The sequence below is a fragment of the Nyctibius grandis genome, chromosome Z (genome assembly GCF_013368605.1).
Source record: "Nyctibius grandis isolate bNycGra1 chromosome Z, bNycGra1.pri, whole genome shotgun sequence".
NCBI lineage: Eukaryota > Metazoa > Chordata > Aves > Nyctibiiformes > Nyctibiidae > Nyctibius > Nyctibius grandis.
Genome location: NC_090695.1, coordinates 91038677 through 91063371, shown reverse-complemented (window position 1 = coordinate 91063371; position 24695 = coordinate 91038677). Strand labels below are relative to the sequence as shown.

Sequence of the window (24695 nt, the reverse complement as noted above, 5' to 3'; positions counted from 1 at the left end):
TTTTATTTACAATTAGGCACAAGTTTCTCTATAATAGTCAGCAACAAGTGACCAGCCGTGGAGGGACCCTTACTGTATGGAGCTAATGGCCAGTCCTGGGGAAGGCTGACTAGCACCACAGTATCACTACTTCAGAACCAAACCAAACATGCAGGATACTCCCTATCAGAACAATAAGCTGCAGTTGGGATGCATTTCGCAATCTGTTCATCTATTTTTTCTTCCATTTAGGGGTAAAAAGATGTTTGAGTGGTTCTTTCAGTCATTAGTGCAAACGAGTATTGCTTTCTGCAGAACATCAGTCAACGACTTAACATTTATTACTGATTCTGCCTGCTTACGGTCAAAAATCTTTGTCGTCATCTTTGTCTTCCCACTGAGCTGCTTCTCTGGCACGGAGAGCGAGCGCCACTGCCTCAGACACGCCTGGCCTGCTGCTGGGCTGGCGTGTCTCCGAATCTGTTTTTCACAAAGGAAGTAACGTTAACTGTGCTGGTGTCAGTACAATAACCACCCCCATTAAAGAGCCCCATGCTATTTAAGTGTCTCATCTGTCAAGTATTTGGAGTGAAGTTACATGTTTGTGTAAACCAGGAATAGTTGAAGCTACTACACAAGTTTCCATAGCTTTTTTATTCCAGACATACGATGTTCTAGGGACTCCATCATTAAAAACCTCTTCCAAGATTCACACCAAGATGTGAAGTATCTCTCTGATGTAATATTCTTGCCTGTGGCTGCTCCCATAAGACATGGCTCATTTACTCACAGAAATTCAACACTGGTCTACAGAAGCTTGTGATTGGTCTTCAGAAGTCACCACCACCATCCCAACAAGCTACCAATAAGCAGGTTCTAATGGTTACCCCAAAACCCAGGCTTTTTGTTTTCTCTTTATACAAACTGGGAGGAGTGGCTGACACAACGGAAGGCTGCGCAGCCATTCAGAGAGACCTGGACAGGCTGGAGAGTTGGGCGGGGAGTAATTTAATGAAATAGAACAAGGGCAAGTGTAGAGTCCTGCATCTGGGCAAGAACAACCCCATGTACCAGTACAAGTTGGGGGCAGAGCTGTTGGAGACCAGCGGAGGGGAAAGGGACCTGGGGGTCCTAGTGGACAGCAGGATGACCATGAGCCAGCAGTGTGCCCTTGTGGCCAAGAAGGCCAATGGCATCCTGGGGTGTATTAGAAGGGGTGTGGTCAGCAGGTCGAGAGAGGTTCTCCTCCCCCTCTACTCTGCCCTGGTGAGGCCGCATCTGGAATATTGTGTCCAGTTCTGGGCCCCTCAGTTCAAGAAGGACAGGGAACTGCTAGAGAGAGTCCAGCGCAGAGCCACGAAGATGATTAAGGGAGTGGAACATCTCCCTTATGAGGAGAGGCTGAGGGAGCTGGGTCTCTTTAGCTTAGAGAAGAGGAGACTGAGGGGTGACCTCATTAATGTTTATAAATATGTAAAGGGCAAGTGTCATGAGGATGGAGCCAGGCTCTTCTCAGTGACATCCCTTGACAGGACAAGGGGCAATGGGTGCAAGCTGGAACACAGGAGGTTCCGCATAAATATGAGGAAAAACTTCTTTACGGTGAGGGTGACTGAACACTGGAACAGGCTGCCCAGAGAGGTTGTGGAGTCTCCTTCTCTGGAGACATTCAAAACCCGCCTGGACGCGTTCCTGTGTGATGTGACCTAGGGAATCCTGCTCCGGCAGGGGGATTGGACTAGATGATCTTTCGAGGTCCCTTCCAATCCCTAACATTCTGTGATTCTGTGATTCTGTGAAGATGCTACAATCCTGTGTCTCTTACACCAAGACGTTACATGCTGTGTCTGTACTATGTATGTCAAACATTTTTACTGAGCTGAGCTTCTAAGAGCTGCTTTCTGTGTTTAGCAGTTGTTGCTTACCTAGTGGGAAGCCAGTCCCCCTCAAGTTCCCAGCAGAACAGGGATACTGAAAACAAAATTCACAGGTAGATTTAGGCCGATGTTTCCCTCATGCGCCCATTATCCCGTATTTAAAGAGATACCCGTTACCTGTAACCAAACCATACTCTCCAGATCTTAAGCAGGTTTGTGAGTATGAGTATTCCAACAGCTATTCTGATTACACTTTTGTATCTGCTCAAATTAATCTTCAAAATTATTTCTATACATACAGGATGACCTCTTTGTTCAACATACGCCCATTCTCTGTATCATGCCCCAGGTTCTATATAGGGAAATCTATCGGAGAGTTCCTCCTTTTGACCATCTCACCTTGTCGTAGGATCCATTTTGATTTCTGTCAAATGCCCCTCCTGGGTAGCCTGGCACTTGCTGAGCAGGCTGCCGGGATGGGTGGTATGGAGAAGAGCTGCTCTTAAAGACGGAATATTTGACATTAGCAGTACTATATTCTGGCTTCCAATCATGACATCATGGACAGCACTGCTCACACCCAAGGCTATTACCCTTGGTTTAGGGAGACAGCTCTTCTGCTAGATCCACAATGAGATCATTTTTGCATCTCCTTTTGAAACGTGACCTTAACAACTGCCACATTTTGTAGGCTAGCAGACCCTCCCCTCTGGAGTCCCTCTTGGGACCCTGGAAATAGCCAAAGGGTTGTCTAGTGTTTGAAAATCCCCAGCACACCGAAAATGCCCATTCCCTTTAAGGTCCCCTTTCTATTTATTTATATTCTCACATATGTATTTATATTCATCAATATATCAATATTAATTATTATCAATATTTCTTTATATTTATTGATATTATCACATTAACGATGGCAATCATATAGGGGGATTTGTTTTTTTCGGGGGAGAGAGGGGAACCTAACAAACCCTTTTTCTTCACCAGTATATAGGTCAGAGTTCTCGCTCAATCCAAATAAAAACACTGCACAGCACCCATATGTGCACATTTTAACACTAATTTGATGGCTTAGCAGGCAGGACTGACTTGAAAAATAAATTCAAGTTTAAGCCATTAGACGTCTATCTTGATGTTGTGTGGGATTTAAAATGGGGTTAGGTCAAAGCACTCAGTTTTACCTCAGCTGAAAAGACTCGGGGAGAGCGGGGGGCACAAACCATAAACCCCAAAGGAAATCTAGAGTCAGGGGAAGAAGGCAGCCTCCTTCTTAGTCCAGGCAAGGTTCAAGTGCGGCCAAATCCTTTAGTGCCCATCACTGCACTCCTAGATTAGGAATGTTTTCTTGTAGTTCCATAATCATAAATAATGTCTAGTGAGGGTAAGGACTTTTCTATATCCTTCCCAGGTTAAATTCCAGTCTGGAACAAATAGTGAACTTCCATGGTATCCTTTTGCTCTCTGGAGTTAACTAGTAATCAATCGACTTAGGTGAAGTTTTAAATACAGACATATCCCTGATTGCAAAGCTAGAGGAACCCCATGAAATCATACCAAGCACGTAATTAAAACAGCAGTATCGGAACTATCAAACTGACCTGCTGGCCTTGTCCTCTTGGTGCAGATGGGTTTTGTTTTGCCCTTTGCAGTTTCTGTAGTTTGTCAAGTAAAAACGTTTTATCTTTTCCTTCCTATGGTCAAGACACATTTGATCGTTAGTGGGAAGGGACTAATCATTCTTGAGAGGTTCAAGGCCTATAAGTAACCATTGACCAGAATAATCATTAAAATTTCTTTTATTCTAAAATCCTCTGTCTACAGAGGGAGCTGCAGCAGCACAGTCTGAAGATAAAATTATTTTGCAACAACTCTATTCGTGAGTTAAGTTTCCCTGCAATTCCCATGGGGGAGGGCTCCCACCCTCCCTTGCATTGTCATAGGAAAAGCAGATTCCAGCTCCACTATAGCAAGATGAGACAATCAACAAGGAAGCCAAATTTTTAAAAAAGATAAAGCTGAAAGTCAAACTTACATTACTAATTTGCTTACGTAAGAGTTTGGCCATGGTCTTTCTTCCTTCTATTATTTGCCAGTAAAGATAAGTAATAATTCTAAACAAAAAAAAAACACAACATCCAACATATGAGCACTCACACCCATGAGTATTTCCTCCTAGTCATTGCCTAAACAGGTAGCTATCATGGTTATTTTATCCATTACAAGATATATATGCATATATACATATTAAAAATGTATGTATACAATTACACAAGGAATGGCAAACACATGCAATTGCTTAAGACATTCTCTTGGAAAAGACTCAAAGATTTATGGACTTGTATTCAAGATGAGAGATACAATTAAAGTAAGTCATCAATACATGGTGCATGCCAGATAACAAATAGGAACCCAACACTCTTCTCCAACTGTGTCATTTGCTTAGACATGTGCCTGGACCTTAAATCACACAACACCGAACAGTTATTGCTTCCAGGCCAGTCCTGGCCCCACTAGAATGAGTGGGATCTTGTTTGATGAGAAAAGGTTTGGGCTCGTAGGTGTGCGTGGCCCATGCTAGAAATATCAAGCAGCACAGCTACAACATCAAACCCTACCGGTGGGCACACAGCTTAGTATACACATACTGGTTTTGCCAAAATAACTTTGTTCAGCCAAGGGGACAGTATGTGAATTTCCCTGAGATCAGCTGGAGGCAGACTGCAACTTACTTGCTAGCATTTCCCCATCTGGTGTGCTCACTTTAACACGCTGCTTGTGCACTACCACGCCCTTCCACCACAGTGTCCCTGTGGTAGTTCAGCTATTCTTTACATGGTATCATCTCCCCTAATGACTCCACTGATGAGAAACGGTCAGAAAAGACAAAGCAACCACCTCCCAAATGTCTGCTTCTTGTCGCTCAGGGTCCTAGTATACATCTGGCCTGTACTGCCTGCGCTTGTGAGAGCTTGCTCTTGCCCTACTGATTTATTTACCTCTGGGGAAGGGAGAAAAAAAAAAAAGGAAAAAAAAAAAAAAACAGCAATCTATCCTGTCAACTGTATGCAGCAAGTTCCCTTTTGTGATGTCCCTAAAGCTAAGTGTGCCGGGGTAATAAGATCCAGAGCCTAGGCAGCAGTAAACTACAAATATTCAGTTAAAAGCAGTGTATCCTAGGGTTAGCGTGAAGCTGGTTTGTAAAGAGCTTTGGCATCCTAAAATAAAAGGAATAGGTTTTATAACTTCTTTATGTACTTCAAATACATGAATTTCCAAGATATTAACCATTTCTGATGCTTTAAAATGCACTTTGCAATATTTTTAATGAAGAATGGCTATGTCATAGCCATTTTTTCCCACTTCAGGTGCTTTTCCAGTGCTTTTCATTAGCAGGTACTTACAGGACAAGACTAGAGAGGATGAAGAAGAAAAGTTCACTTGTAATTAAGTTATAGTAGACCCACACTACCCATTTTGAGGCAGTGTAATTTTCCAGTATTTTTATCCACTCGGAGACTGCAGCATACATAGAAGACAAACCTCTGAAAGGACCACATTCTTCGGAAGGTTTTAACCTGCAAGTGCGAGAAAACAGTTACTTAAAGCTTCATATATTAACCAGTGATTTAATTAAATTGTGATTTTGTACATCAAGATGCTTGTTAGTTTGCTATAGCCCTCTGCTCTCTTTGGACCCTCAGGGAATTGCCATGATCTATGTTTGATTTTTAACTTGGGTCACTCTCCAGCCATTAAAACGCCCACTCCAGACTACACAGTGAGGGATAAGAGACCCCACAGCAATGCATCGGTACCAAGCCCTGTAAACACAATCTTGACCTAAACGTAACAAGTCTATCACTGTAGCGCCAGCTACAGGCAATTGAAAATCTGGATTTTCAAAGTTTCGCCACAGGTGCTTAAGGGAACCATCATTCCACCTTGCCTTGGAGGACATGAGTCACTACAGATTTGCAGTAACAACGGGATGTGGTGAAGTAAGGCAGCCCATAGCAAAAATTAACATTTTCAGGTAGACTGAAATAGGGAAGTGGTGTTTGCTTTGAAACTGAACCACTCCAGACAGTCTGGAATTCCCACTTGCCATCCAGAAATCTTTGCTCTGAAATACCTCGTCCCACCTGGTTTCATATGTAGCCACCTGTCTTACTAAATACTGAAATAATGTGGCTGAGAATTGCCAAGAAAAAGAAAAGGGGTATCCATGCTGCCCTCCTTACTGTGACCACAGTAACATGCACATAAACAAAGCAGCTTTAAAATACTGGCATCAACTGAGATGCATTATTGCAGGGGGCAGCACTCCCCACAAAAAGAGCCTGTGAAGTTTGTAAATAATCCAGAAGTTGACCTCAATTCATTTTTTCCAGGTGTTTCTCCACTGCAGACCCAGTATGGCCCATAACATAAATAAGCCCAGGAACTAGGACTAGGTTGCAGAAACTTTTAAGGAGGAGAAAAAGCCAAATTTGCTGTGACAGTTAAACAGGAACCCAAAACTTCAATGCAACTTTGTTTCTCCTCCCACTTTGTTATGGGAGGAGTTAATGTGTTAATCACATTCTTGCAAACTCACTGAGCATGTCTTGTTTTCAGACTACAGAACAACTCATGAACATCTGAGATCTTCCATTAGCAATTAATACAGCTTTGTCTATACAAAAATGCAGGTTCCTCTGCCTGGTATCAGGTCACACAGCATAATGTAGTAGGCTTGAATGCCAGTGCTCTTCCATACCTCCAGACAGTGACTCCAATCACAGACAGGACTCCAAGGAAGGAAGGGAAAAACAGCAGGAACATGAAGGATGTTGCCATTTGAGCAGTTCTCCAGACTTTGCGAGGGGGTTGGCAATTCATCATCAGACTGACCTTTAAAGAGATGAAGGTACACTGACTCTTGGAATGGTGTTACCTGCCACTTCAACTTGGTTTAAGTCAGTCCCACTGAAATTGCTGGTGGCAATTGCTGGAACAGCATCTATCAAAAGTTTCCAAGAACTTCTTCTATATGAATTTGATAGATATACTGTAGTTTTAGAAAACTTCAAGAATATAGTCTTTAAATAGTAAGAGGCAAAATGAGGTTCTGATGGGTTCTTCAGGACTCTGTTGGGTAGAGTTTGCTTTTGTAGCATACACAAACCCACGGGTTTGAATTGTGGGTTTCAAATGGAATCGTGGATTCAAACGGGAAGTTTGAATCAACCTTTCTAGCTATTGTTCTACCTTTTGTTCTACATTCAACACTACAAACTGTTCAATGACCCAACATACAATCCATCATCTAGTCATACTACTGAGACAAAGAATTCTGAAAAGAAGAAATTTACACCATGATCTTTTGCTGAATCACCCTGCTTACACTTAGATAACCTGGGGCGCGGGCAGGTGTTGCTGGGGAGCAAGCAGGAAGCCAAAGTCACAGCCACAGGCTGAGTGTTTATATTGACATATGCACTTGCACACGATTAACTCCCCAGCCTTTAATTTTACTACTTTATTCTCTCCCCTCTCCAGCTGTGCTCTTAACACCTCCTATAACCCTTCCACACTTCTCCCCCCTCTCAAGTTTCACAGGTTTGTAATTCAAGGGTATGCATCTAAATTGTGTTCGTTTAAAGCAACCCTCCCCCCAAAATTCAATCAACCAAACTGCTCCCCTAAATGCAAAACCCCACAGCCTCCAGACAAAACCAGCACTTTAATGCAATAAATTCTGCCCAGATTTCAAACACTGTAAGTTTATGATGAATACATGTAAAGCTTGTTACCTTTTTCACGTAAAATACTATAGCAAATGATATCATCTGGATACCAGGCAGCAGAGGTGAGAAGAGGATACCGATCCTACAAGAAAGGATTTATAAGAGAAAATGTAAATCTTCACTATTCACCACACAGCTCTCAGTGCACTGAAAGCAGCAAATATCACACTAACTTCATACACAGTTAGTGTTTGGTTACTTGGAAATGTAATTATATTAACATTGATCCTGTAACAGTAACTCAGCTTTTAAAAATATGCAACTTCAAACATACATATCTATGTACACATCTGCAAACTCTCTTATAAATTGGAGTAACATACTCATTCTTAGATATAAGGCATCTTTTCCAGGTTTTAATCCTGAGACTATTTCAATAGGAACACCGTTCCAGTGAGGAAGTAAACAAAACTCTAGGATGTTCCTTTTAGGGGCTTCTCCCAGACCCGGTGGCCACAGGGTAAACTACTGACTAAAGTTATTGCTATTACCTGCATAATTACAGAGAGAACTGGCAAGTCACAATCCTTACAAAGGTATTTAATATGTCACCTCTCTCAGGCATTTATCCTGTTCTTTCCCCTATGATGGGAAGCACCCAGGAACGTCAGAATACCAGAACATCCATGGTATTTGTAAGTGCAAATGAAGTTTTGGCAGTAAATGTAACACTTACCAGGTCAAAGTCTGTGCATAGATCAAATCTAAAACATTTCGTCCGATATCAAATTCTGGCAGCCCCAGGCTCACCCAGACTGTAGTTCCGATAATTCTGGGGGGTGAAAAAACCCACAGCACAATAACATTTGTTAAATGATAAAACCCTTTGTAGAAATCTCTACAAATGACCTCCTGAATACAAGCATGAATGAAAAATTATTTAGGGGCTGCATTAACCACGTCATACAAAGCAGCCACAGCTCATTGATTGGACAGCACATCAAAAATCACACACAAATTGGCAAAAGCAGATTCCTATAACACACGGCAGGGTTGAAATAAGATCTAGGATATTTTTCATGCAACTCAAAAAAAAGAAAAAGGAAAAAAAAGGATTTGTAACTGTATCAGAAAAGTATGCTTATGCTCTAACAGCTGAAATGGCGAGTTGCCTCAGCACAAAACTGTAACAGCTTTTCAGTTCCTGAGTCCTGAGAACTTTCAGCCTCAATCAAAAAAATTAATCTTGTAGACTGATACTCTTAGTATGTCCTAAAGTATATCCTACTTCAAACTAACTGAGGCTGCAAATACCCAAGACATGCACGGGTAAGCAAGTGCTCAGAGGATTCCTACTGAGGACCAACAATCCCTTTTTACCACCTCATTTTTCCTGAGCTGGGGAGATTCAGTTTCTGCTTCTTGTAGCAAGAACAATAAGGATTTTGGTAACTATCTCATCTCGCCTTGAATACAGGTCTTGGTACCACCTGATCAGCTGCATCATCAACAATGTTTCAGGGCTCGGCTTTCAAAGAGTTACTCTGAATACATACAAGTAAATACAAGCAATTGTACTTTTAATCTGTCACGGCTGTCAGTCTGGTGCTTTTGCACAGCTTAGTGGAGGACATTCATCACAGCTGACAAGGCAGTTTTGGTACTGTGACCTTTTGCTGGGAGGTGGTTTCCTATCCAAACAGAACGAGAGCAGAAAGAGGACTAAAGTACGCTGGCAAGAGCTGCGGAGGGAAAGTCTTCAAGGGTTTATCAATGTTGTTTTGTGTTAATTTAACATAAAGTTAACAAAGTCCTACCTTGTAAACCAGTCTCATTCACATCATGTGCAAAGGGCAAACAATGGGTCTCCTACACAAGTATGGCCAGGAACCCCAAATGCTCTGTAGAGCTGGCAAGCACTTAAATACTCTACTACCTTAAGTCATAAATGATGTTTGGCAATAGGAGGGTACACACAGCAGATGTCAGAAGTAAATTATTTTTTTGCTTACATGCTTAGCTGTATTCATATTTAGTTAAAAAATACTTTCTCACTTACCATGCTGCAGAACTCTACACTTGAGAGCCATATTACATCCTTAATAAGAGTGATTAAGATTTTAAACTTGTATGCACTCTGTAGAGCGACATAACTAAGAGGAAAAAATTACAGGTGGACATACCAAGGAAAGCCAGCAGTGTGCCTGTGCATACAGAGAAAAGCAAGGTTTTCTGCTTGGGACACTTGGTCCTTTGCCACCCCACTCAAGAGATCCATGGGAGTACAATGTGGCTTCCTCCCTACCTGTTTTTCCATCACCAAAGGAAAAAAGGACACACTGGGAGAGTAGAATGGTATGCACTCTGAGCTCCTCCTAAGAAGGAGCTGCAATATACACAAGGCATGTACCCAGAGACTATGCCTGGTAGAGAAAACCAAAGAAGCTTCAGTGGTGCCACAGCCATGCTTCTGTTGGACTTCACCATTTCTCACATTGGAAAAAAAAGACCATGTCTTTGGTTAACGAATAAAAACAGGATTAGAGAAGTAGTACTCACCTTCGTAAAAACTCTCCAAAGAGCGAGCCAAGCAAACAAAATATGAAGTCAACTAGAACAAGACGATAGATATCTTGGCCAACCAGAGTTTCCCAGCACTTTAAGAAGTAGAAGAAAAAAAAAATAAAAATGCACATCTAGAAGTCAAAAATCATGTGATTCTAACATTGTTCCCAAATGCTTGGCATCTAAAACTTGGGCTACAGACCAAAGATTTGCAAACAGCCTGACCAATCATAGTTGACCTCTCATTGAACGATGCTGCAAACCAGCCATGACCCAAGATGGGCAATCCATTTTTTCCTACAGTTCATTTCTCTAAAAATGCTAATAATAAAATATTGGGGTGGCAAATACAGCTTTCCAAGACACTACATGTACTTGTCTTTGCTGGAGCAAGCCTCTTATCAAAGCAGGTCCTAACCCGGCACTGTAAGACAAAGATTTGTATTTTTGAAACTTTACCTGGGACTCTGATGCAGCCACAATGTTAAGCCAGTAGTAGCACAGTATTCCAACAATTGATATTTTCAGGACCATATTTCTAAAAAGAAAAAGTAACAGTAACTGCACTGACAGCTGGTCCATAAGCTCACTGGAGGGAATGATGGCAGGATGACTGTTGGTTACACTTTATTACCTCCTCTAATAACAACAATAGCACTGCAGAGTGCCAGGACTAACAGGAGCTCTGCTCAGAGCTTAGGTGCAGCATTATTCTATTGTCCTGGCAGAAGGGGCGCTGGGCATGACAACCTTGGCACAAGCCTCTGCTAAACCGCCTGCTGGTTGCGTGTGTGGGCTCCACAGGGGAGGTCGGTCTGAGGGGCACCAGGGGTTACACGGTGTTAATTCCGGGCATCTGTATTTAAGTAAGACCTCCTCACTCCTCTCTCCACTTCCTTTCCTTTCCCTGGGGGGCAACAGCCCGGGGACCATCTAGGGAAGCTACAAACAAAGCCAAGCCCAGTGGCACAGTGTGCCTAATTGAGAGGGAAGCCATACCCCATCCTCATGCAGAGATGTACACTCCAGAAGGCTCACAGAAGACAAAACATGGAGAGAAGAATGTACAGCCTTTGGAGAAGATAAATTCTCCTCCATAGCTCCCTACTGCCCACCACACCACCTAGACACAGCTTGCTGTCAAAAAGAAGAGTCAGACAACTTCAAGGAAAAAGCATTGAGGTGGTAGCAACAAATACCTGGTAATAGTGACATATATCTGGTGTCCAGGACTCTGAAATCTCTCCAGGTGTCCAAGCCACGAGTAGAAGAATGGGATGAATGCATTGAGAAGAGATGTGACAACAGGTAGCACCAACACGGCAGCTTGGCTCTCTAGGTCATTTCTATGCCCTTCCACAAACAGCTTAGAGAGGAAAAACAAACAAACAAACCACCCCAACTTAGAGCCTTAACCAAAATGCTGCCTCAAGTTGTGTCCACAGGGAAGACACCTGGCACACCTCCCTGTATATTCTCAAATTAAAGACTATCACATTTTATGGGCCAATGTCCAGCAGCACAGCGACCCTGTCCCCTTCTCCTGCATCACATGGGACCAAGGGTGGGAGCCCCAGCTTAAATGCAGCTCCTAGGCAAAGGAGAGGCAGGCCTTGCTGAGGCTGCTTCTTGCTGTTTCTTTCAAGGTCACCAGCTGCGCTATCCCTAAGCTAGCCATGAGCCCAGGCAAGCAGCTGCTGGGGTGAGGGGCATTTGCTCAGACCCCTCAGGTCCTACGCTCTTGCCCTAGTCCCCAGTGGTGCGAGCCTTTGCAAAACAGTTTTTTGAGTACAGCAGAATTTGTGTTTGCGTTGGCAGAAACAACAGCTATGCTTCCCTACAGTCAGAGCAATGAACAGACCACTGCTTGCACTCAGTGTAAGATACCCATGTGGAAACTCACATCTCCAAAAACAGACGGTAAAATCTGTCCTTACCTTTAGGTTATTAATAGAGAGGAAGTAAACACCAGCACAAGCAGCTACTGCTGTTCCCAGGGAAGCAACCCAAGAAAAAAGATGAATAACAATACGAACAACTCTCTCTGTTACAGAAAAATTGCGAACTTCTCTGTTTACTTCAGCGAGGCCTTCCTGCAAGGAAACAATTCCTAATGAAGAATTCCTTAGTCAACAGCATAAAGCAAAACTTGTAACAAGTAACTACTTGAGAGACTGAATGAGAGATTGTTTCTCTAGAAGATGGGCAGAGTAATATCCTTGGAATATTTACTGGACAACTTTGTGTTCCTATCCTAAATGCTTTTCTCTTGACAGTTACACTGTATTTCACAGATAATACTACAAGCCTGCCTTTTGTTTACAAAATGGTTAAACAGCAGGAAGAAAAACCAGAAGAAATATTCTGTTTGGCAAATATTCAATAGTCACAGAGATTCATTCAGTAGAACAGAAGCACACCAATATTTATATATAGCTTAAAGAGAAAAGAAAAACAAGTAGCTAAACCAGCTCCAGGAGTTCAAACCAAATGAAACTTAACAGTCACGAAGACCTAAGTCTATTAGGAACAGGACTAGCATGCTTGAGTCACTCTGCCAGAGACTTGTATATGCACACACAAATTTGTATGCACAACTAAGTCTCTGGCAGAGCGACTCAAGCATGCTAGTTTTGTACCTTTCTACCTTTTTGTACCTCCTGTGTTTTGTACCTTTATTTGTGTGCTGAGATTCTTTTGTTTCAGCTTCACGGCTTTTTCATTAGTTATATTGAAGTCCCAAGTGCAGAGAAGTTTGCTAGCACTTCCAGAGTATGCCTGAGGGTTAACGAAGTTCCTGCAGAAGGATTTTGCTATGCTGCAATGAAAACTGAATTTGTGAGATGCATAATGGGGAAATGCATCAAGTCTGTACAGCTGGGCAAGAAGGGAGATTTGTCAGTTTTTCCATCCCACCCCAAGGCTACTGGACCTGTGTCAGAGCATGTCACATAAGATAACATGGAAAATAAACTTTAATGTAAGAAACAACTCTCACATTTCCTTCTCCTTGTTGTTGCTGACAATCTTTACCTCTGGAAGGCCACATCAATACCAGAAGATACCAGGAGCAAGAACTTACAAAATGGGGATTATGATATTCATTGGTCTGAACTGGGGTTCTCTGCATGTCCCTTACTATTTTGCAGTTGTTCTTCATTTGTCTAATAAAGGTTTGATTTCTGGAGACTGTCTTTTGAGCATAAACTTCTACTTAAACTCTAGACCTGGAAATAAGGACTTACAGAGACAGGTAATTACTACTGCCAACCTTTGACAGGGTGGGGTTTGTTGTTGTTGTTCTGTTTGGTTTTTTTCCCCTTAATATAAGTGAAATAAGAATATATAGTTAGTTTACCTGAACGACAAGATAAGAATGCAGATGACAAAATATATTCCAATGGTGAAAATATAGGCCAGCTGCATGTTGTAAGATGGACCATTCTCTATTTTACTGATTGTAGCATTGGTGTAAAAGCCATAGTAGAGTACTGTTTGTTGAAAATAACCCTGAAAAGATATGGACATCATTCAGAATGTTTGCTATCACCTGTATATGGTGGGAAGTATCATCCTCTGAAACCAAATTAATGGAAGTGGGAGCTGTCCCATTCCCTACTGTGAAATTACAGGTGTGATTAAATTTCTAAATATCAGGCCCTTTGTTTTCCTTCTATCAGCTGAAATCTTCCATAGTTTTGAGAGCTTCTACAAATATATAAATGGCTTGTATCCTTCTTAAGATTCATGTGGGATGGTCATGAGCATCCAACACCTCTGCAGGATTTGGTCTTTTCTGAAAATTCCTGAAGAGGTAAAGGTTTAATTGCTCCCTTCTTAGGAGCAAGGTTCTGTACTGACTAATTGTGTCAGCTATGAAGGAACCAGGAAGGAAGCACGTGACATTCAACACTAGAGTTACTACATTACAGCTGAACTCCTGCAATGGTGACTGTACTTTGCAAAGTTAAACAGCATTACTACAAAACGCAGCACTTTAAAAGCAATTTTAGAAGGAAAAGGCTGACGCCTTTCCTCTTTAAGAAGTTCTCAACTAAGCATTACTAAGAGCAAAGTCTTGTTTTTTAACTAGAGAAATCCTTTAACAACAAAAAATTTGACATATTTTTTACAGCGAAGAGAGAAAAAGAAAAGAGTAAGTCATCTTCTCTGATCACTTAGTTGATGAATACTAGTAGAGTTAAAGCAGTGCAAAATCTTCCTTTAAAGACAGCCTGGGACTTTATTCCCTGAATGTAAAGATCTCCACACAATGAAAATATCCTCCTGTTTCCCAGCCCCACTGAGTTCAGCGGGTTGCCACAGAAAGATCTGTATGCTCCTTGGAAGAATAAAGCTTTGGAAATAAGCAAAATTCACCGGATCACATGGAAATCTGCAGCGTATTTTCAGAGGAAAATTAGCATGGGAAAAATGTTCTGCCAAAGACTATTTTAGCTATCTCTGGAAGGCCTGGCTTCCTTTGTGTCTCTTCCACTGCTTTCTGAAAGAGTGATGAAAGTCTTGAAATAATGCTGAACACAGCAATCACTTGCAGCGAAACAAATGCATCAGAATGAGTTCCATTCATCTCACTCTGAGTCAATGTTTGTTGCAGCTTCTTTTTAAAATATGTACTAAATATTGTTTCTAGTCACGTAAAATTCTAACTCAACCTCTGAATATGAAATACTAACTTTTTCACTCTATAGTTTTTAAAGTAGATCTGTAGCACGCAGTACTAATACAAATCTGTTGTTACATACTTACAGCTCCGGTGAACAGCTCCAGACCCGTGAACGAAAGGTTATTTGGTTCTGCTGCAACAAACTGAGGGATTGTGATGAAACTGAAGTTTATGAGGAATGAGAAGATGTTGAAAGTTAGCAGCCACTTCAAGAAAATGAAATAAGAAAGAACACTTGTTCCAAACTCAGCACCAATGATCTTCAGAGTCTTGTGCCATACCCACAGTAGCTGAAAATATTCTGACAAGCTATTTCCAAATCGCCGAAATGACTGAAGTGCAAAAGAGGAGACACGAATCTCAGCAAACACTCTTAAACAGGACTCAAACTCACATCATAAAGCCTCACGTTTTACAGTTCCATTTTGATGATAAGAACAGATTTCCCCCATGCACCATAAGATGCTTAACTGGTGTTCCTAAATGCTACCATAATGCAAGTCATTATTAATGAACACTGCAGCAATTAATTGGTTCTTTGGTAAGTAACATAAAGCAGGATACCAGATACCTCTGGAGACAGTGATAACATTGCAGCTAACGTGGTTTACTCTATTGTGACTGACAGAAGTTTCTGACACTTACCACTACTCTTCCCTGCAGACACTGCGTAAAGCAGGGAAGTTGAGTACTGCGGCGCCTCGATTTTTCTGTTATTTCTTTAAGAACTTTATTCCTGTGGAAAAGTAGGGCAGGGGGTGACAAGCATTGTCATGTGGGTTGTAATTAAAACAAGAAGCCAAAGAAGTTGCTGCAAATACAGTTTCACACATGTGCACATGAACAGAGTTAATAAAACATGGAGATGTTCTGCTGGTTCTTTTTCTATTAGCTGATACCATGGCTCTTGTCCATGCTATGACAGCATGTTCTAACCTCTCCTCTAACTCACTCTGGGAACAAGATTTACATATATTCTGTGAGGAGACAAAAGGATGGTTGAGACCATGTGGTCTCTTCTCCATTTTCAATGGCCAACATCCAAGTTTCCTTTGAAAAGAAATTGCAAGCCATCATTTATAATCAAATCTCAAGGCCTTGATATTCGGTTTTATATTACCATAAGAGATTCTTCTCCCCCACAGAAAGGACAATGAAACCATCTTTAAATTATTTTCCCTTGCAAGATGTTAACTTTTAAAAATTTCATTAAAAAGTACTTTCAGTTCTTTCAAAGTGACAAACCAAAGCTGAGCAGATAGCAAAACCCCATACTTGATACCTAGATGTTGGAAGTATAGTGTTTGTAAAAGTAAACAGATAAACTTTTATTTTTACCTGATCTCTCTTTTTTTTTTCATGGTCTCTGGCATCTTCTGGATTGCTTTAATCCTTTCATTGGTGGGCATAGTTGCAAGACTTTCAACTAACTTTTCCTCTTCATAAAACCCATGAAAAAAAATCAAAATTCTGGGATAATAATACAGTAATTCTTATACAAAATCTGAAATGGATATAGTAACATTCCCCATTTTCACTGCTACCAAGGCATGGCAAGTTCTGAGACTTAATAATACCCCCCATAATATCCTCAACTCCATCAGTGCTCTAATACAGCTGTAAGTAAGTAGTACAATATTGAATGTTAAAAAAATAAATATCACTTTTCTGATGCTTGTTTAATGTTAATACAAAGAGCTGCAATATAAAGGAAAAAAATACTGACAGACTCCAAGATTCTGGTCTATCGCTTGATCACTGTTTGATAGTTACATTTCTGTGATGCTACATACTGACTTGAAAGCTAAATTTTTGTTTTATTTATTCTATAATTTTAGTTTATGTTAGTGCCCAAACTTAGCACTACCTATGAAACAGACAGAACTGTAGTACTTGACAATTAGGCTGTTTTTCATAGTTGGAATTTGATGCTAATTCCAGACACAGTGGCTGAAAACAATCCATTAGCTGGTCAAACAAATTCTAATAAAGAGTTTAGCTTTTCTTTCTACAATTTAACACATATTCACACTGCACTGTCCTTCATTCATCATGGGATTTTAGTGTGCTAGTAGAGTACAAAAGATTAATCACTAGCATTAACACAAAACAAGTTGTTCCCATAACCACAGAAAGACTGTGCATGCAATTCTGGTGATAAACCAAGAATAGTTATCAATCACACCACATTTTTTCAAGATGCTATTTAATATTGAACCACTTATCTAAACTCCTACCTTCTTTCCACACTGGATCTGTTTCAAACAGGCTGGTAGAATTCACGAAGATCTCATCGGGTGGTCTTCTGTTGCGTTTCCGAATAAAGCTATCTAAATAACATGGACTGTTTAGTAAGCCCAGATACTCCGACAAATTGACTTAAGAAATTCAAATTTCACTTTCACAAGAAACAACTTAAAAGTATACTCTTCAATCTCACTACCTACACACAAGCATATACTCCCCCACTCACTTCTTTCCTGGTCACGCTTGACAGCCATATGCAATTTTTGATACACATGGTGGAAAAGAGGTACTGAGCCCAGTCTGTGTCATCTAACCCACTCATAAATGCACACATTGATCATTCAAGACTTTTTTCCTAGAGGACAGGTCCTTTCTTTAAAAATCCTTCCACTGATTTCAGAGGGATTGTTTTAGAATCACACTCAATCATGTTGTGTAAGTTACATGTACCAGACTCCCATTTCCCTGGGGCTAAAATGCTACTGTTCTCTCAACCTTCTTTCATCCAATTATTCAAACATGAGTGACTACATTCCTTAAACACATCCGCCTTCCAGCTGTGAAGCAGATGAGTTCAGTTACAGCTTTCCTTGCCTTGCCTTCCCAGTAAGCTAATGGCCAGTCTGTGCAATGTTACATCCCCTTTTTGAGCTCGACCCTCTGGTATGGATGGCCTCAAATGACTGACGCACCTGTTAGTTAATGCACATGGTGCAGGTTCCTTCACCATATTTACTATTTAGATCTAATGGTTCCCTGACTATTTCCACTTTGAGCCAACTTCCTTTGTAGCAATTAAAAATAATCAGAAAAACATCTGTGCCTCCTTGTGGAGGTACTTCTTGAACTTTCAGCACCCAGATAGTTATCCTCTAGTTGACTGTGTCGGAAATGCACTCTCTCCTTCCTATCAGGTATTAAAAGCCATGCATAGTAGTTAATGTTTGGAAATGTCCTGTTTCTACGGTCACTCATGGAGTGAGTCATTTCCAGGTACCAATAAAATCATTGCTTTTTAATATGAATACAGGATTTTGCCAAATCAAATCTTAACTTAAAGACCATGTTCTTAAAGATGAAAAAGAAAAAAAACCCCAAGAATCCTTCACTTTGGGGGCACAGAGAGATGGTTCTTTCAATGCTCGTAGGTAACAATTCCAGAAAAGAACTCTTAATTACATTCCAGAAGCAGCAGACAGGAACCAAACATTGTAACAGAAAAATTACACGATATGGGAACAACAGTTCCTACTCAGAACATGAACAATAAACTACTATGTTAGGCTAAAACAGAACCCAGGTTATACTATTCCAGACTTCCTGTATTTTAATGAATATAAATCTCTAATTAGTATTATAGTCTAGAATTTACATGGAGACAACATAGTGAAGAATTCACTAAAGACAGTCTCAAAAATGCATCCTATCTTCCCCTTATTTCCTCCTACAACGAGTCTCTTCAGAGAACTGTGTAAGTTTGTTTTATGTTGACCTACTTACAGGGAGTTTGGGTTAAAATGGGTAGGCATTGTCTTTCCTTGCTCAAGAAAAAAGGTCATCACCTTCAGAAAGATATTGAAAAATTCAGCTACGATGATGTAGGATAGTAAAAGAGAATTTATGTTTTCTGATTCCTTTTATTATGTGAAGAACTTCATACCTGAACCAGAAGGCTTTTAAATATGTATTATTTTATGGAGGTTGAGACTGACATGCAATATTCTGAAGCACCACAATCCTTATGTCTTACCTTCTGATACAGTGGAAATTCTGTGGGTATAGGGGCGATCCAGCAGATGGAACATAGAAGGTGGGCTGTGTGCCAGTTCTGGCTCAGGCTCAAAGGAAAGATTATCTGTTGAAGGGAATCAGAATTATACAGAAAGTTGTACACTGCTATGGATTATTTACACACACAGAATATCAGCCCTATTGACCAAATACAGCTCTACTGCAAACACAGCGATATATCCCATTAACAAAACTCCTATATCTCACTCCAATGTACATCCTAGTACCAATGACTTATGCAGTCCATACAAGTCAGTATTTATCCATCTGTTAATACAACAGACAGTCCATGTATCTCTTAAGAGAACATCTGAACTACTTCTAGGAAAAAAAGCCCCACTGCCACCACGTCATATACAGAGCTGAGCTTTCCAGAGCTGCAGGACTCCCTCAGGACAGAGTAAGCCATTATTTGTTCAAGTGTTTCTGTAAGCTGTTCATATGAGAAATTACATACCCGTGGAATTTCTATATGGACCTCTGCTTAGGACATAAACTCTTGGTAAACCTTCGCTGTATTCAGAGGCATGTCTCATGGAGGCCATTGGTAGGGCCAGAGGGTAATTCTGTCCTCTTCCACTGTGTTCTCCGTAGGAACCGTGCAGTGAAGAATCATAAGGGGTTTGGTGAGAGAAGAGATTCTTTTGAGAACTCCTGCTGTGGGAGCAACAAAAAGGAAAACCCTGAGTGCGACAAAAACTCTCAATAGATATCCTTAATAAATTGTTACCTATTATAATCAAATTTGAGTACATTATAAAACAAACTCTGATACAGAAAGGTATTTTGTATTTAGAACTCCAACATCATAATTCTGATTTGGTAATCAACTGAATTAGAAAGACTAAAACTTTTCTACACCTGAAGTTAGCTTGGACTCTACCTAAACAGAAATAACTGCTTGGAAAACAAGGACATCCAAGGTTATAGCACATTGTGAAAATTACTAGAGCTAAAAAATATCCATAACATTATGCCATAAATCCTAAAATACATTTAACTGATAAATTCCTCTAACACATAAAAAGCAAACATGCCATTTCTCTTGAATGCCACTTTCCTGATAACAGCTTTAAAAATTTGTGTCTGAGAATGCAAGCATAAAGGAGGGATTAAACAAATTCCACAAATTAAAACTCTGGAGAAAGAATTTCTCCTGCATATAAATAGAGAATTTAATTTCTTAGGGCACAGTCACAACAGCAAAATTAAATAAACTCACCTTCTATCAATTTCCAGTGTCTCTGAGAAGTGATAGTCTGGATTTTCAAAGGCTTCATTGTAATAATAAGACATGACGAGTCCTTGGTTTGAGGGATGAAATCTTCCTTATTTTTGTCTCTACTGCTTCATTAATATGTTACTGGGAAGACTGACTACAGACCTAATTACAGAACAGCTGCACATAAATACAAAATGAAAAGAAAGGAACTTCATTTTAGCTGTTGCCACCCTGCTAACAAATAGCATGAAAAAAATATATATAGGAAATGGTTCTAACTTAGTGCTGTTTACCATTGGGAAATTGGGGTCCACCAGAAGTTGCAGGTAAAATGGGAACTAATATTTCTCTATAGTGAGCTCTCTACAAAACTAAGGAACTGGCGTGCAACATGAAGTCTTCCTCAGCACTGACAACGAAGCCAGATTTTAGAGGCATGTTGAAATGTTAAGAAAAACAAAATAAGTTCTGTCTTTCCTCCTCATACAGGAAAAGCCAAATACATGAATTTTCTCTGCATACTACATTTCCAAAACCAAAGAGGAGGTGAAGTCTGCCCACTTCCTTACTAGCAGTGGCATCTCGAAGCCTTAGTTGTGAACAAGGGAACCACTGGACCACTGCTATGTACAGAGCTGACATTATTTAGAGACACACTCTTAATGAGGGCTTTTCTAATGACTTAATGTCTCAGTCCCGTAATGGGTTTGGTTTTAGTTTTATTTCTCACAGAGTGCTCCATTTTATTCTTAAGCAAACCAGACATGGTCAGAGTTTAATGAACGGAAGTCCAGGTAAGTCAGTGAAAAGGGAACCTTATATTAGAAAAACAGAATCCAAATTAAACAGGCAGTTCTTGCAATTAATCAAAAGTCATACTCAAAATTAAAAAGGAAGTAATTTTTAGCATTTGTTCTTCAAGGTACCAGGCCAAGTTTGATTAGTTGACAAGCTATTCAACAATAGTGAAAGAAAAAAAAAACAATAAAGGACACATCTGGCAAAACCCATCAGACCCTGCTTTTATCTCAGCTCCACTCCCAGAAAAGCAGAGCTCAATCTCATTTAACGGCACAGTCACAACCAACTTTTCTGTCCGCAGTGGTTTTTATTTGCAATTTCTACTGCAGTAAAGGAAGTATCACATGACAAAAAGTATCTTCAAAATGGGTAATTGTACAGTGTCTAGTTTCTGAAGGCTTGTCAAAATCTTTTCGTTTTGCCAAAAGAAGCTCTTAAATTACTATTGTGTCATTTACCCACCTAAAGACCTTGGAAAGCAGTCTAAAATCTTGCAGCGTGACATACAGTTGTAAAACACTGCCCAGGCTTTGCATACTGACATGCAAATAGATTTGTGTATAAACACAGGTGGTTGATTGAATTCAAAGTTCTACACTTTAATCAGAACATCGTCTACACTTCCATTATAGCGTGACGAAGCATGCTATGAGGCCCATGTCTTCAGCAAACATTCAGTTAAGAAAAGCATACCAGGCAATTTAAATATATGGTGCATCACCCATCCCTTCTGTAAATAGTGGAATGTGATTACTGCCAACAAGAAACTATAGTCTTCCCTAGGTGAAACTTGTGTTTTTTCAGGCAACAATATCACACTCACAGAGTCAGAGTGAGATTCTCATGTATTCAGAAAAGCAATTAGCAGAGCCTCCTCCCCTTATCTCCAAAGAAAAACAATAAACACCCCACGAATCTAAGGCTCTTACAAAAAAGTCATGAGAAGTTTAAACCTCCTGAGAGGTAGGTTCTCTTTGACAGGAACCACTTAGCTCTTGACGATCTTTTGAGAACTAGCTTAGAAAGTATCTGAAGTTTTATACAAATACTGCAGGAATTAGTATATTCGGTCCTTATACTTCATTAAAAAGCATGGAACCAATTCTTGAAAAAGATAATGGTCCTCTGCAAAGAGTTGCTTGGAAAACTGCATTTCCCCTTATAAAAGTGTTTTACATTTCAAACTGTAATGAAAAGCTAAAGAGGAAAAGATTACTTTCTCAGGGGAAGAAAATTCTCAGACAATTCCCTCTGAAGAGTGTGCAAAATAACATTTTTCTATTTTTTAACTGGTTTCCCAGGAATGCAACTCACTTGGACTCAGCCATCCAGAAAGCTGGGAAGCCTGCCAACAAGGCAGCTGGAAACCTGACCACTGATCTAAACAGCTCGTCAACTTGCCTGGTCTTCATTCAAACTGTAGAGAGAACGGGTATTTTGATGGAAACGTATGGGTTGTGCAGAATCAGCATTACCCAGAAGCAAGCTGTTAGGAAGCATCAACCAGCTCTATCAACCAACTCGCTAAAGTGCGACCAACCAGAAGAAACAGATCAGCCTGACTAAAAAATACATCCATCACTTGTTCCTCCTACTCATTTTAAAGAGCTCTAGGCATATCCATAAAAGCTTGCTAAGACACTCAAATAAGCCCAAGACAGACTGTCTGTTGGTTCAATCATTATCGACTTTATTCCCTTTGAGTCTTCATATGCACTTTATGCCAGGATTTCTATGAAAATCCACAGGGACATTTACAGCCTAACACTGAACCCAGCATCTGAAGCCACTGTTTTTTCTCCACTCCCAAAGTTTTAAGGATTTCAAATAAATTCCTCATGTACACCGAGGCAAACTCAAATGTTTGCATTTCATTCCTGAAAAAACTACAGACTTTCCTCTTGCTAGCTGAGAGCATTAGATCCCAAACCTTGAGGCATTTGGAGTAAGCAAGAATGTGAACATGGATAACCTGTATGTTTCTTGACTGAGGCTGTAGTCACTCAAAGATTACTGTGCTACTTGGTAAATAAATGCTCTTGGGTGGGATGGAGGTGTGCATGAGCATACATGCTCAGGGTGTACAGGTGGCATGCCAATGGTGTACAGTGGCACGCCAATCTACCCACTTCCTCCAGCCCAAGCCCAAACATCATGAGAAACTCTTCTTATCAAATCAGATGCCTACCTTATAGGTTTGGTTTGGGGTTTGAGGGACTGGCAGTTTATACATTTCTGACCAGTCACAGTTCCTTGGAAAGAACCTGAAGCAGGTAGTGCTCAAGCTAAACCATCTCCTTCTTCTTTTTGACCTATGATGGGATGCAGTAAACCATAGCTCCAGTAAAAGCTATGACATTTAGACTTAGCTTTCCCTCTAAAAAGTTATTTTCCAGAGAGAAAAAAAATAACTGGAGAACAGAAGTAATTTGCGAAAGAAAGACAGAAAGCAGGAGCTTGACAAATCTTCCCTTTGCAGAGTGGTGTCCATTTGTTGGACAACATTTTGGATTTTGGCAAGCAACTAGACAAATCTTGTGTTCCTCCTCCGGAGGTCAGAAGGGTTTAAGATCAGTGGGTTTAATCATCAATATGTCAATAAGTTACAGGGTAAGTGGAGAGTGGTTGCCTTCTCCTTAAATCATTCAACACACACTGTAGTGATATAGAACAGGAAACTCCAAGCAGTGCAGACTCATGCTTCTGGATCATTTCCCAGAAAGATAACTGCCTTCACGTCACAGACCAACAGCATTGACAAAATATTCCAGGTTAGTTTCACCCATTCCTGTACAGGTAATTCTCTGCTATAGACACTAATCCTCATTTAGAATATAAATCAAACAAACATGACTGTCTTGCTAACATAGCACTTTGTCCTGGTATCAAGTTTCAGGAAAGCCACTTAGATCTTCAAGTCCTTTACCTGTAATCCCTCAGTAAAAAGGATTACATAAAGTAAATTCTCCTTGCACAATCTTGAAGAGGAATGGAAACAGTAAGTTCCAGAACTACATCATAGTTGACTTAATAGTGCCGAATGAAGGGAATAGAACTCACTGAAGAACTGATTCAGAAGGTTAAATGTTCTCTATTTCCACAAAGATCTTTTAGTTTTGTAGGGTACGACTGGACAGGGCTTCATTGCTACCTGAGTTATTTTTATTCATGAATCCCTGTCCTGTTTAACATGTTCCACACAGCTCCATACTTAAAAAATCAAATTGATTCTGGAAGCCAAAGAGTTCGAGTGACAGACCAGAGTTAAAACTAGATTACATGCTGCATCAGCAACTAGGTTCCAGTACTGACCACTACTCTTCCACTGTCTCAATCCCAACAGTTTCAACACTGCTGCAAGAAACCAGGGAAGCCTCTCAAAAAATCTAAAGAGCCTGTCAATTGATGCTAATCAAACACCGCACTCAGGAAAACCTGATCTTTAATTGACATATTAGCAATGAAACAAGCGTGAACCACACACGGAAGTGAAAGTCACTTACCTTCTATGCATATTGCCAAAGTACCCAGTCTGCACTGACAAACGCCACCTCTTACCAGCCTTCCATTGTGTTTGTATTGATGTCAGCAAGGTCAATTACAGGAGCCAACATCAACTCTGTTATTTTAGACCCTCAATCAATTTCAGCGATGTAAATTGTGCCTCTGCTACAAAAGATCTTCCCAGTGAAAGATGACATGTGGTAGCACTAAAGATTCATCTGCTTACTACTGCATAGGCAAAAGACAGACAACCAGACTGGGAACGGAAAGGAGAGAGTGACAGCATCCCCATGATG

At 40.4% G+C, this 24695-nt stretch overlaps 1 protein-coding gene across 1 annotated transcript; it reads right to left on the bottom strand.

The window, feature by feature from the left end:
* Positions 1–343: 343 nt before the first annotated feature.
* On the bottom strand, positions 344–20168 carry TMC5 (transmembrane channel like 5). The gene is made up of 22 exons (XM_068423402.1): positions 20095–20168; positions 19330–19529; positions 18832–18936; positions 17072–17164; positions 16173–16272; positions 15480–15570; positions 14918–15166; positions 13506–13657; positions 12821–12965; positions 12085–12240; positions 11347–11513; positions 10607–10685; positions 10142–10239; positions 8319–8414; positions 7649–7724; positions 6613–6746; positions 5255–5428; positions 3886–3964; positions 3452–3544; positions 2256–2357; positions 1905–1950; positions 344–459 (listed from the first exon to the last, which is right to left on the bottom strand). Exons 1-22 carry the CDS (start codon positions 20166–20168, stop codon positions 344–346), a joined length of 2625 nt encoding a protein of 874 aa, XP_068279503.1.
* Between the last annotated feature and the right edge of the window lie 4527 nt (positions 20169–24695).